Source organism: Sprattus sprattus (assembly GCF_963457725.1).
Source record: "Sprattus sprattus genome assembly, chromosome: 3".
NCBI lineage: Eukaryota > Metazoa > Chordata > Actinopteri > Clupeiformes > Clupeidae > Sprattus > Sprattus sprattus.
In genome coordinates, this window is record NC_137922.1 from 27,813,494 (window position 1) to 27,828,493 (window position 15,000).

At 45.5% G+C, this 15,000-nt stretch overlaps 1 protein-coding gene across 1 annotated transcript in view; it reads right to left on the minus strand.

Annotated features, from left to right (window-relative positions):
* The window catches only part of pudp (pseudouridine 5'-phosphatase), a 19,276-nt gene extending 4,399 nt beyond the window's left edge, over nucleotides 1-14,877 (minus strand). Inside the window, exons 1-3 of the mRNA XM_080835272.1 lie at nucleotides 14,793-14,877; nucleotides 13,824-14,042; nucleotides 13,222-13,451 (exon numbers count right to left, since the gene is read on the minus strand). Coding sequence (XP_080691398.1) covers nucleotides 13,222-13,451; nucleotides 13,824-14,042; nucleotides 14,793-14,862 — 519 coding nt within the window. The 5' untranslated portion in view covers nucleotides 14,863-14,877. The remainder of the gene's footprint in view (nucleotides 1-13,221; nucleotides 13,452-13,823; nucleotides 14,043-14,792) is intronic.
* Nucleotides 14,878-15,000: the final 123 nt, after the last annotated feature.

Genomic DNA, 15,000 nt, shown 5'->3' on the forward strand with positions numbered 1-15,000 from the left:
TGACCTGACAGGCACACACTCTATCAGGCTGCAGCAAATGTCACGAGCCAGAGGGCCTCGCTTTTGTGCAAACACACACACACACACTTTTAGTGCACATGTAATGCTCGGCTGTCTCACAGTGACACACACACACAGATGCCCCCTTTGCTGTGCTCCATTTCTCAGTGGAACTGTGACTAACATCTTCTCTACGTGCAAAAACACACACACACACACACACACACACACACACACACACACACACACACACACACACACAGGAAATGAAAATGCAGTGAACAGTAGAGGATCTGCAACAGCCCATGGAAAAATCTCATTAAATGACCTTTGTGTGGTCAGTCCCTGTGGTGAACCTCCACACACACACACACACACACACACACACACACACACACACACACACACACACACAGCAAATAAACAGACATATGACTTGGCATTACTGAATCCTCCTCTCTCTCACACACACACACACACAGACACAGACACACAAACACACACACACACGAAACAATTCTATGCCTGATAAAGTGGGTTCATAAAGTTCATGAACCCTTTAAGTCCCAGGCTCTCCAAAGCGCTTTCCCCACAAATGTCCGAGACAAACACACACACACACACACACACACACACACACACACACACACACACACACACATCCACACAACATCCATGGCAGCTTTATGGTTCAGATTTAGGGTTTATAGTTCCTGTCACCAAGCAATACATTTGGATCCTGTGGTTATCTGTTGAGTGAGTCCCCTGACCACATCTCTCTCTCTCACACACACGCACACGCACACGCACACACACACACACAAACCAACACGAAAAACAAAAAGACGCATACAGGACCAACACAAGCACATAAAAAGACGCACATATTGATTACTCACACACACAAACACACACACACACACTGTACACATCCTACATCGTGGGAGACTATAAAAGGGATGTCTATATGGATGGCCATGTTACACACACGCACACTCACGCACACACGCACACACGCACACACGTCCCACACGCACACACACACGCACACACGCACACTCACAGACACACACACAAACACACACAAAGAGACTCACACACACACACACACACACACACACACACACACACACACACACACACACACACATAAAGCTACACGGATAGATGAGAGAGAAATACACAAGTGGAGAGAAAGAGATAGTGTGTTATAGAGGAAAGGAGAGTGTGTTATAGAGAAATAGAGAGAGTGTGTTATAGAGGAAGAGAGTGTGTGAGCAGGAGAAGAAAGGGGGGGATGAGATTAAACAAACATGGTGGAGAGGGGGAAAGAGAAAGAGCGAGAGAGGGAGAAACAGAGATAGGGAGATGGAGAGAGAGAGAGGGACAGAGACAGGGAGATGGCGAGAGAGATTAAGAGCAGAAAGAGAGGGGGACAGAGAGAGACAGAGATGGAGAGAGAAGAGAAAGAGAGAGAAGAGAAAGAGAGAGAACAGAGAGAGAGCGAGAGAAAGAGGGAAAGAGACAGGGAGAGGGAGAGAGAGAGAGTAAGAGCAGAGAGAGAGAGAGAGGGACAGAGAGGGAGATGGGGAGAGAGAAGAGAAAGATAAAGAACAGAGAGAAAGAACAGAGAGAGAGAGAGAGAGAGAAGGAGCCAAAGCTGAAGAGAGTTGTGACAGTGATATATTGCATGCAGCGTGTTTTAAATGATCCTGCACCTGGGGCTGGGGGGGGGGCGGGGGGGGGGGGGGGGGGTAGAGAGGAGCGTCTGGTGAGTGGAGCTCCTGAATAACCCCACATTCACACACACACACACACACTCAGAGACCATGCACACACACACACTCACTCACTCAGATATCATGCACACACACACAGACTCACTCAGAGATCATAAATAACCCTACACACACACACACACACACAGAGATCATGCATGCACACACACACACACACACACACACACACACACACACACACACACACACACACACACACACACACACACACACACACACACACTCACTCACTCACTCACTCACTCACTCACTCACTCACTCACTCACTCACTCACTCACTCACTCACTCACTCACTCACTCACTCACTCACTCACTCACTCACTCACTCACTCACTCACTCACTCACTCACTCACTCACTCACTCAGAGATCATGCACACTCACAGAGCCCCACCTAGGGGCAGGCAGTGGGAGCACCACGCTTACTGCTGCACATCAAGAGAGAGAGGGAGGGAGGGGTTCATTAGAAGGGGCAGGTTTACTGAAAGAGTACAGGTGTGTTCAAGAGAGGGTGTGTGTGTGTGTGTGTGTGTTTACTGAGAGAGTAAGAGAGAGCCTGGTCAGTGTGTGTGTGTTTGTGTGTGTGTGTGTATGTGTGTGTGTGGGGGGGGGGGGTCCCTCCCTACCAGCCAGGTCAACAGAAATGGGTTTTATTGATAGGAGCAGAAAGCAGATTTGATAAAGGGCAGTCACAGGAGTTTAAATAAGCCTCTTTTAAATACAGACCCACAGCAGGGGAGAGACATCCGCATTTAAAGAGAGAGTGGGTAAGTCTGTGTGTGTGGGGGGGGGGGGGGGGGGGGGTCGACTAGAGAGACAGATACATTTCATATAATTTCCTCACACTCTGCTGGCCTTTCCCTCAGACAGAGCGAGGGAGGGGAGATCAATATAGTCCGCCCGCACGCACGCACGCACGCCCGCCCGCCCGCGCTCACTCACTCACTCACTCACTCACTCACTCACTCACTCACCCACCCACTCACTCACTCACTCACTCACTCACCCACCCACTCACTCACTCACTCACTCACTCACTCACTCACTCACTCACTCACCCACCCACTCACTCACTCACTCACTCACTCACTCACTCACTCACTCACTCACTCAGTGACTCACTGACTGACTGACTCACTCACTCACTCACTCACTCACTCACTCACTCACTCACTCACTCACTCACTGACTCACTCACTCACTCACTCACTCACTCACTCACTCACTCCAGCCAGCCAGCCAGCCAGCCAGATACACCCGGATACACACAGACACACACACACACACACACACACACACACACACACACACACACAGACACACACCTCTGTTTGGTCCTCAAAGGCCCCCTGTGTCTCACCTGTATGCGTTGATAAACAGCTCAAGTTCAACTACATTTAGTGAAAGATTCACCCGCAGAGAACCTCTAAGGGCATGCCGCACACAAACACGCACACAAACACACACACACACACACACACACACTCATACACACACACACACACACATAGTCGTATACACAGACATATACATACAATTAGCCTTCTCTCTGTCTCACATACAGCATATCTGTCTCTGCCTTGCATACACACTCACATGCTAAGCCCTGTCTCTGTCTCACACACACTATAAGCCCCCTCTCTGTCACATATTCATACACACACACTCAAACACAAACACACACACACACACAAACACAAACTCACACACACACACACACAAACACAAACAGAAACATTATCTTATCCTTCCATAGTTTCTGAGCTGGGTGCCTGCTGAGGTAGCTAGTAGTGAATTAGTCTGTCAATGATCAAAACGCACTGCATGAGTATGTGTGTATTTAGTGTGTGTTTGTGTGTGTGTGTGTGTTTGTTTGTGTGTTTCAGGCCATCTCAACCATGAAAGGACTTTTTTGGTCTGTGTGTGTGTTTTTCCGTGGCTCTAGTGTACGTGTGTGTGAGTGTGTGTGTGTGTGTTTCTGTGTCTCTAGTGTGAGCATGAACGTGTGTGTGTGCTCGTGTGTGCTTGTGTGTCTATAGTGTGTGCGTGTGTATGAGTGTGTGTGTTTGCGTGTCTCTAGTGTGTGTGTGTGTGTGTGTATGAGTGTCTAGTGTGTACGGTTATTTCCTACAGAGTAACCTCAGCAGAGGCCACGAGGTGCGAGTTTTAGCTCCGTGGTGTACGTGTGTGTGAGTGTGTGTGTGTGTGTTTCAATGTCTCTAGTGTGTGTGTGTGTGTGTGTGTGTGTGTGTGTGTGTGTGTGTGTGTGTGTGTGTGTGTGTGTGTGTGTGTGTGTGTGTGTGTGTGTGTGTGTGTGTGTGTGTGTGTGTGTGTGTGTGTGTGTGTGTGTGTGCACGCGCGCGCGCGTATGTTAGACACCTAATCCAGCCCAGCAGCTCTTTGAAGCCAGGCTGTCAGATGTATAATTGAGTGTGAACATGTAGAGAGGGTGCGTGGGGGGGTGTGTGTGTGTGTGTGTGTGTGTGTGTGTGTGTGTGTGTGTGTGTGTGTGTGTGTGTGTGTGTGTGTGTGTGTGTGTGTGTGTGTGTGTGTGTGTGTGTGTTAGCGAGTCGACTCCCGCAGATGACCGCTCTGATCACGGGCTGTGCAGACAGATGCTGTTTCATTTCCTTCTCCACTCTCCCATCTTTTCTCACACACACACACACACACACACACATTTCCTTCTTCACTCTCCCAGCTTCCCACAGCCATATTCACACACACACACACACACACACACATTTCCTTGTCCACTCTCCCAGCTTCCCACAGCCATCTTCACACACACACACTCAAACATATACATTTCCTTCTCCACTCTCCCATCTTCACACACACACTCACACACACACATTTCCTTCTCCACTCTCCCAGCTTCACAATCACACACTCACTCACACACACACACACATTTCCTTCTCCACTCTCCCATCTTCACACACACACACACACTCTCTCTCTCACACACGCATTTCCTTCTCCACTCTCCCAGCTTCCATAGCCACCTTCACACACACACACACATTTTCCTTCTCCACTCTCCCATCTTCACACACACACACACACACACACACACACACACACACCCACACACACACACCCACACACACACACATTTCCTTCTCCACTCTCCCATCTTCACACACACACACACACACACACTCTCTCTCTCACACACACACACACACATTTTATTGATGGGCAACAAGCAAAGCCTGCGCTTACACACACTCACACGCTTACACACAGACAGACTCACACACTCAGACATACACACACTCACACGTTTACAGACTGACAGACTCACACACTCAGAAATACACACACTCACACTCTTACACATTGACAGACTCACACACTCAGACATACACACACTCACACGCTTACACACTGACAGACTCACACACTCAGAAATACACACACTCACACGCTTACACATTGACAGACTCACACACTCAGACATACACACACTCACACGCTTACGCACTGACAGACTTACACACTCAGACATAGATATACACACACTCACACGCTTACACACCGACAGACTCACACTCTCAGACATACACACTTATACTCACAATCACACACTTAAACACTCACACGCTTAAACACTCACAGACTCAAGCCATAACACAGTCAGATGCTCTTACACTCACAGACTCATACACTTACACTCCCCCACGCTTACACACAGTCAGACGCTCTCACACTCACATAAACACACACACTCACACTCACACACACACACACACACACACACACACACACACACACACACACACACACGCTTACAAACTCACACAGGCACACAATCACAGACATGCGCACAGTTACAAACTCACAAGACGCACACACTCACAGTCACACACATACAAACACACACACACAAAGGCACAGAGTCTCGCACACACATACACTCATAGACACACACACTCAAACACACACACTTACAGTTACACACACTCACAGGTGCTTCAGACACTCATTACAACAGCACAAACTACAAAAGCCATCCACATCCCGACAGTGTGTGTGTGTGTGTGTGTGTATGTGTGTACACTCCCGCAAGGCAAATCCTCTTCAAAACAAATCACTCAACACGTCAATTAAGGAAACTGTCCCACGCCACAGTCAGGCGGCACTGAGGAGCGCTGTCACACACACACACACACACACAAATTCACACACACACTCACACACACACTCACACACACACTCACACACACACACACACTCACACACACACACACACACACACTCACACACACTCTGCAGCACATCAATCTGCAGGCTGACTGTGCTGCCAGCGATGCCACCCTCGCTGCCCCCTGATAATGACGTTACAAAGAGACAAATGAACCCTACTCACACCCAGACAGACACACACACACACACACACACACACACACACACACACACACACACACACACACACACACACACACGTCTGGGCTCTCTTGGAGACAAGGGCTGAGAGAACGTAAGGACATGACTGACTGATGAAGATAGATAAATCATGCGTCATGTCATCCACCCATACACACATGGGAGTATATATGTGTGTGTGTGTGTGTGTGAGACCAACTGTGTGAGTATGTATGTCTTTGTCTTTAAGTGTGTGGGTGTGTGAATGATTGTGTGAGACTGTAGGTGCGTGTGTCTGTGTGTTTTTCTGATCCTCACTGTAAACACACATTCAACACTCACTCACTACCAACACACACACGCAACACTCACTCACTCACTACTAACACACACACACAACACTCACTCACGCCACACTCAAAACACCCACTCACTACAAACACAGACACACACGCAACACTCACTCACTACAAACACACACACGCAACACTCACTCACTGCAAACACACACACGCAACACTCACTGCAAACACACACACGCAACACTCACTGCAAATACAAACCCAAACAACAGCCTAATAAACATAAATGATCTGTAATTATGTATTCCCTCTCTCTTTGACTGCCGAAGCAATGCAAAGGACATTGTGAAACATAAACATTTGTACATATATATATAATATTTAATAATACTATAAATATAACAAATAATATAGTTTTTAGACATAAATATATATTTTTATAAATAAATTAGAGCTGTGAAAAATAACGCGTTAACGCGTTATGATTAATTTACAGGATTAAGGCGTTATTTTTTTTTAACTCATTTAACGCATGTGCCGAATGAGCTACCAATAAACCCAAAATTGACCGTTCGCGAAACTCCTCCCTAGAATGGCCCTCGTCCAATCCTACCTGAGCAACCTCTACTAAGGGAAGAGGGTCAGACAACCGACTGATTGAGGTCTGATGAGCATGGTGAAACGGTGTTCATACAGGACTTGTAGATCTGACACAAGGAACCCTGAGATTTTAGAGCGACACGTAGTTTTTTCCGCATTTCTAAAGCCCAAAACAAAGGAGGAAAGGAGCCGGCTGTGGATTTAACAGTGTGGGAGACCCCGCTCCCAACTCAATGTATCAAAGATCAATAAACACACATGGCTGCTCCAAAGTAAATGAATGTTAATGTTACCGTCTGTAAGGTTGCACACTTAGCTAGCGATAGCAAACGCCATCAAGTTGCATGGGGCTTAATATACTGTATCAATCTTGAACAAAACGTCCCAAAAGGCCATTATGAACTTTTTTAATTTTAATCTTTGTAGCATTTTGCTTTAAGACCAGCGTTAAGACCAGCCCCATATGTTGACGTTGAGCCCTATGCTGTTAACCGTTTACAACATTATAAAACATTACGTTAAATAAACCTACATTATGCGTTAAGACAAGCCAGATATGTTGATACTGAGCCTGATGCTGTAAACCGTTTGTGTTTGAGCAATGCCGATGTGTGGGACTACGATCCAGTAACCACTACGATCCGGCATCGACAGTAGCATTTAGGTTCACTCTTCTTCTGCTCTATGTACGTAAATTTGCTAGGATTGATTGCGGAATAGTGCCTCCTAGTTGTAGCACAATATAGAACAGTATTACAGAACACAACAGTACGCATATGGCAAAACCTGAGAGCAATAACCGGTGATTTGATACAAAGCCATATCATTACATAAGGATCATCATTTTAGATGTATTAATGTCCAATATGGAATAGCAAAGAGTATTGCTTTGCAGCATTTGCAGCACCATTATTTTATTTTTTTATGAATAAAAAAAGAAAACATTTTAAATGTATATATCCGTCTTTTGTCGACATCTTTTTCTCACAAAAATATACCGAAAAAAATATGTGATTAATCATGATTAATCCACAGAAACCTGTGATCAATTTGATTAACAATTTTCATCGTTTCACAGCCCTAAAATAAACATATAAAATTAATCAAGACAGAAATAAAGAAAACAGTAAGGCTTTAATGACAGTGGGTTAGTGGCAGTCCCTCAAACAATGGCAGGCTATAACATAACATGCTGCTGTTGTCTGAGCTCCTAATATGCTTCTCTTTTATATGCCTTGATACAACATTGGCATTTTGGAATTTAGGGAAGAAAATTGGGCTAACTGTTTTATTCCCATGGGAGTGTCGCAATGTCACCATGTTTTTTTGGTTGTGGATCTATTTTGTTTTTGGCATATTTATTTTCAGTCTCACAAAATGTGTCTCAAATTTGGAGTAGCTGTTGTCATCCCTCTTCAGTTTCAGTCATTATGACAAGATCATGTTCAAATGAAGGGCACTTAAACCTCTGATTATTTTAGGAGACAAAAACTATTCAATCCATTGAAATAAAGATTGAATACAGCGACTGAATGGGCAATCTTGTGTGATGCCCGTTGTTGGGGGGAATTTCAGTCCAAGAGTTTCCAATTTTACAGCACATTTATTATTTTTGTACATATCTTTACATGTATATTCCCCAATTTAATTTTCTAGTAATTGTATAAATAAGGCTTCATGCCATATCAAGTAATAATAGCCATATCAAGTATAATTTCGACAAAACAGGAATAATGTTTTAATTTGTTTTGGTAAGTCTGATCACGTCTGGATAATTGTGTGGCAGTTTAAAGGTGGTCAGATGTGTTTTGGTAAAAATCCAATTTGGCAGTTAGGTATAAGGTGTTATGTTCTCTGATGAAGCTTTGTTTACAATCATTTTCTATTGAAACTAATACTGACTTCTGACAGAATTATGGCTTAGGCTAAACTTTGTAGATAAGATAAAGGTACCAAGAGATGAATCAAAGGTTCTGAAGGTTTATTTCCACGTAGGCCTACGACCTATAGGGAATCAGTTCCGCATCAAAGAAGACAGGGTAACGGATTAAAGAGTATCACAGTGTTACAAGTTAAATACTGGTCGATCATGGGAGGGTACCTTGGGGTGATAGGTCAAGGTGGGCAAAGGGGGGTGTGAGTGGGAGGGGAGGTGAGGTGACCACCACCCCTCAAGGAATGTTGCGGAACATGCTTACACAAAGGAATCCTGGTAAGAAGGTGATGTGTATTACATAGGCCATGAGTAGAGAGGGGATGTCTGGAAAGGTCTGTTTAGCATAGGCTATGTGTGAGGGTGAGGCCAGACTGTGAATACACATGGCACACACACACATACCAGAGCATACATGTATGCAATGGTAATTATATGACTATATCAATTTCCATCACTTATATTGTGTAATCATTGGAGTCAAATTCGTTTTTTTGTTTTAAAATAGGTGTAATTGGGTTCCACTATCCTATTCTCAAGATAAATTATTTAACACTACGGATGCGGATCTAATTATTACATAATTTCATTTGAAATGGCAACCAGGCCACAGGACTAACCCTAACCCTAACACAACACTAACCCTAACACAGGACTAAAACTAACCCTCACACAGGACTAACCCTAACCAGGGGCGGTGGGGACTAACGGGCAAACCGGGCAGTTGCCCGGTGCCTCGGCCACCAGGGGGGCCTCGTCGTATTTCCGTTTTTTCTTCTTTTTTTTTCTAATTAAAATAAATCACTTGTCATTGCAAAAAAATGACAATTCATAATAAGCATGAAAAAACGATTATTTTATTTTCAGTATCAGCCTAAAATCTTAATTCCATCATGGAACAAATTATTCCAGGTCAACTGACTTTTCTGTCACGGACAATTTTTCGTATGATGACGTGTGTGGTTGCAAAGTTAAGCATGAAACAATTTTTAAGTGGCAGTGAGAAAAGAAAGAGGAAAGGGGAGGATGAGAAGTTCAGGGAGAAATTACCTAAGGTAACACACAATTTCCAATCAAGGAATTCGTCTGTGGAAGTGGAAGAAATATCTGATAATGTTTCAAGTTCATCTGATAATGTTTCAAGTGCTGCTGAGCCAAGTTTAGCGAATGCTAGAAGCAGCAGACAAACAGCTTGTAGTAGCACCAACTAGCTCTGCCTGCTTTGCTTTTACAAACGGTGAGCCATCATGTACCACAGCTGGGACACTGACACCTGCACAGACGGCGCGCATGATACTGCCTCAACGTTGTTCTTTGCCCAGGGCCTCCAATTTGCTAAAACCGCCCCTGACCCTAACACAGGACTAACCTTAACCCTAACACAGGACTTGTTTGGTTTTAGAGCACAAACACACTCTCATGCACACACACACACACACACACACTCACATAAAAACACACACACACTCTCACACGCACAAACACACTCTCATGCACACACACACACACACACACACTCTCATGCACACATACACACACACACACACACACACTCACAATGAGATAAGCACTCATACTTCTCCCCTCAGGCCCTGTTGCCCCCCTGCTTCAGCACACTTAAGCCAGTAACACACACACACACACACACACACACAGACACACACAGACACACACAGACACACACACACACACACACACACACACACACACACACAGATTTGTAATGCTGAATGCCTTATTCATGTGAGTGCTCATGTTAGCAGGCTAGCATGTTAGCTAAGTGAGTGTGGACCTCATACTGCATGATGCTGGTGGCAACACACACACACACACACACACACCCACACACAAACACACACACACACCCACACACACACACAGACACACTACTGTCCTAAAGGTGGTTTAACCCCCCATACTCTATATGAGGACTTATGCCCCCCCTCCTCTCTCTCTCTCTACTTATCACTTTCTCCCTGCTTCGCTCTCCCTATCCCTTACTCACTCACTTCCCCTACATCTCTCCATCACCTCCCCTACTCTTCTCTCCCCTTTCCCTCCCTCTTCCACCCTCTCCCTCCCTTTCTCTCAACCTTTTTTCTTCCTTCCTCCCTTTCTTTCTCTCTCTCTCCCTCCCTTTATCTCTCTCCCTCCCTTTTTACTCTCTCCCTCCCTTTCTCTTCCCCTCTCTCTCTCTCTCTCTCTCTCCCTCCCTCCCTTTCTTTTTCTCCCTCTCCTTTTTTCCGTCTCCCTCCCTCCGTGTTCAGTAGAGCTGTAAAGTTAGCAGGTCGCTTACAGGCGTCTGGTTAATCCATATCTCTTTGTCACACACAAACACACACACACACACCCACACACACACACACACACACACACACTCAAACACTTGAACACACTCTTACATGCACACACACACAGACATCACACACTCAAACACACTCATACATGCACACACACACACAGACATCACACACTCAAACACACTCATACATGCATATACACACACACACACACACATCACACACTCAAACAAACTCTTACATGCACATACACACACACACACACACAGACATCACACACTCATACATGCACATACACACACACACACATACATCACACACTCACACACTCAAACACACTCTTACATGCACATATACAGTGGGGAAAATAAGTATTTGAACCCCTGGCGATTTCACAAGTTTGGCCACTTGCAAAGAAATGTGTGATCTAAAATTGTAATGGTAGGTGTATATTAACAGTGAGAAACAGAATATCAACAAAAAAATCCAGAAAAATGCATTTTATAACATTTATGACTTTATTTGCATTTTATGCAAAAAATAAGTATTTGAACCCCTAGCAAAACTGACTGACAAAAATGACTTAGTACTTGGTGGAATAACCCTTGTTGGCAAGCACAGACGTCAGACGTTTCTTGTAGTTGGTCACCAGGTTCACACACATCTCAGGAGGGATTTTGGTCCACTCCTCTTTGCAGATCCTCTCCAAATCTTTAAAGTTGTGTTTTCAATGGGAGGGAATAAGGTTCAAGCCCAATATTCCACGTTACATGGCCCCATCCATAGTCCCCTTGATGCGGTGGAGTCATATTGTACCCTTGGCAGAGAAACAGCCCCAAAGCATAATGTTTCCACCTCCATGCTTGATGGTGGGTATGATGTACTGTTGGGGTCATATTCAGCATTCCCCCCCTGTCAAAAACGGCAAGTCGAGTTGTCAAAGAGCTTGATTTCGGTATCATCTGACCACATTCTGTCTCCCAATCCTCCTTAGAATCATTCAAGTGTGCAATGGCAAACTTCAGATGGCCCTGTACATGCGCTTCCTTGAGCAGGGGGACCTTGCGAGTGCTGCAGTACTTACAAATATTACGGCGTTGTGTGTTGCCAATGGTTTTCTTGGTGACTGTGGTCCCAGCTGCCTTGAGGTCATTCACAAGCTCCCCCTGTGTAGTTCTGGGGTTATTCTGCACCTTTCGAATGATCACTGATACCGCACGAAGGGATATCTTGCATGGAGCCCCAGACCTAGAGCGATTAACATTTGTTTGGTGTTGCTTCCATTTACGAATAATCGCACCAATAGTTGTCTGCTTCTCACCAAGCTGCTTGTCAATGGTTTTGTAGCCCATTCCAGCCTTGTGCAGGTCTACAATCTTATCTCTGACATCCTTGGACAACTCTTTGGTCTTGCCCATGGTGGGGAGGTTGAAGGTGTGAAGTATGATTCTTTGGACAGCTTTCTTTTATAAACGTCACCAGTTGAGATCAGGTGTACCTTGTTAGACCTAATGAGGACTAATCTGTGTGCTTCTTGGGCACATAACTGGTCATTGTGAGCCAGAATGATTGCTGTTTGATTTGGGGTTCAAATACTTATTTTTTGCATCAAATGCAAATAAAGTCATAAATGTTATAAAATGCAGTTTTCTGATTTTTTTTTTGTTGATATTCTGTTTCTCACTGTTAAAATACACCTACCAATACAATTCTAGATCACACATTTCTTTGCAAGTGGCCAAACTTGCGAAATCAGTAGGGGTTCAAATACTTATTTTCCCCACTGTACACACACACACACACAAACACACACATACACATACACACACACACACAGCCTCAACACCCTCAGGCTCCTTGGGCATAAGGGGTCAAAGGTGACGCACCTGCTCTGGTTGGGGTCAGAGGTTACGCACCTGCTCTGGTTTGGGCACAGGGTTGAAACGGCTGGCACACACTAGGAAGGAGTCAGGCTGCGGCTTGCCATTCTTGACCTCGGGGTCGTCTCCCCTGACAACATGGCTGAAAAGGCTGAAGAAGTCTGTGTGGCGGCTAGTCTTCAGGTCAAAGGTCACGGTCGCAGAGCTGGTTGCCACGGCGATGGGTACCCCATGAGAGTGCAGGTGAGTGATGAGCTTCTGTGCACCTGAGCAGGGAAGTGAGGCTGGTCAGAACACACACACCACCAAACACAACAGAACACACACCACCAAACATAACACAACACACACCACCAAACATCACAAAACACACACACATAATATACACCAAAGAACAAATCACCAGACACGACTTAAAACATCACACAGACACACAACCTCACAATCCCTGTGTGTCTGTGTCTGTGTCTGTGTGTGTGTGTGTGTGTGTGTGTGTGTGTGTGTGTGTGTGTGTGTGCGTGACCGTGAATGTGTGTGAATGTGTGTGTGTGTGAGTGTGTGTGTGCGAGAGTGTGTGTGAGAGTGTGCGTGCGTGCGTGCGTGCGTGCGTGCGTGCGTGCGTGCGTGCGTATGTGTACCTGGCATGAGTGCGGCGGAGGGAAAGATCTTCTCCTGTATCTTGCGGCTCTCCTGCAGCAGTTCCTCTGGAGTGAGCGGGAGCTCCAGGGCCTCTGCGATGACGCTGCAGCCGTCCAGGGCTTTCTTCCCCATCACAGACGCCTTCACCTCCCACGTGTACGGCTTCCCGTAGCGGTCGCAGATCTCCTGGAAAGACACCGTATACAGCCTCTCTGTGTCTGCAGGGCGATAGACATTTACATTTACATTAAGCGCCCTGATCGCATCATCGCACACACACACACACACACACACACACACATTTACATTTTCCATTTAGTCATTTGGCCGACGCTTTTGTCCAAAGCGACGTACAAGGGAGAGAACAGTCAAGCTAAGAGCAATAAAAACCTGTTGTAACAATAAATACTACTTTACATAAGAAAAAGAAAAAACGACATAGAAAAGAAAAAGAAGTGCAGGAATGTAACGGCTGTAAGTGCAAGTTAAGCACTAATCAAGGTGCCAGTTAGGGAGATGCTCTCTTAAGAGTTGGGTCTTCAAACGCTTTTTAACGGTAGAGAGGAACCACAGATTCGCTGTTACTAACAGTAAGCTAGCAGGTTCAAATTGAACTTCACTCCTTTCCAAGACGTACAACACAAGCATCATGGCCAAAGCAGGTGAATGCAGCATTTACAGTCTTGGCAGAGAAAAACATGCACACACTACGGGCAGCACGCCTCATTCACATCAACTCGATGGGGCCATTGAATCAGGGCTCGGTTGTGCCACCACACTAGTTCTACTGAATGTCAACGAAATCTCGATTGAGTTTACTTGGCTAACTCCTCTCCGTGTTAGTCACAGACGTGCCATCGCCACCAAGTTCGAGCCAACGTCAAAGACCTTTTAAGGGACTTTCCAATCGCTTGCTGCCAAGCTGTCAGTGTGTTTAAACACCAGCTACCGCAGATGTGTAAACTCACCCAGCAACAGACCGTCCATGTCAAACAAGACATGCGTAACGGGCTTATAACTGGACACGGTAGCTGCCATTGCTGTCACTGTATAGAAGCCGGCAGTCAATGTCAGAAAGTTTCCAGTGTTGTGCATAGAATACGGCGTGGAAACAGCAATCAGCTGCACGACCGTAAGCAATGCTAGGATCAGGTCAGTCAGCTTTTATAAATACAT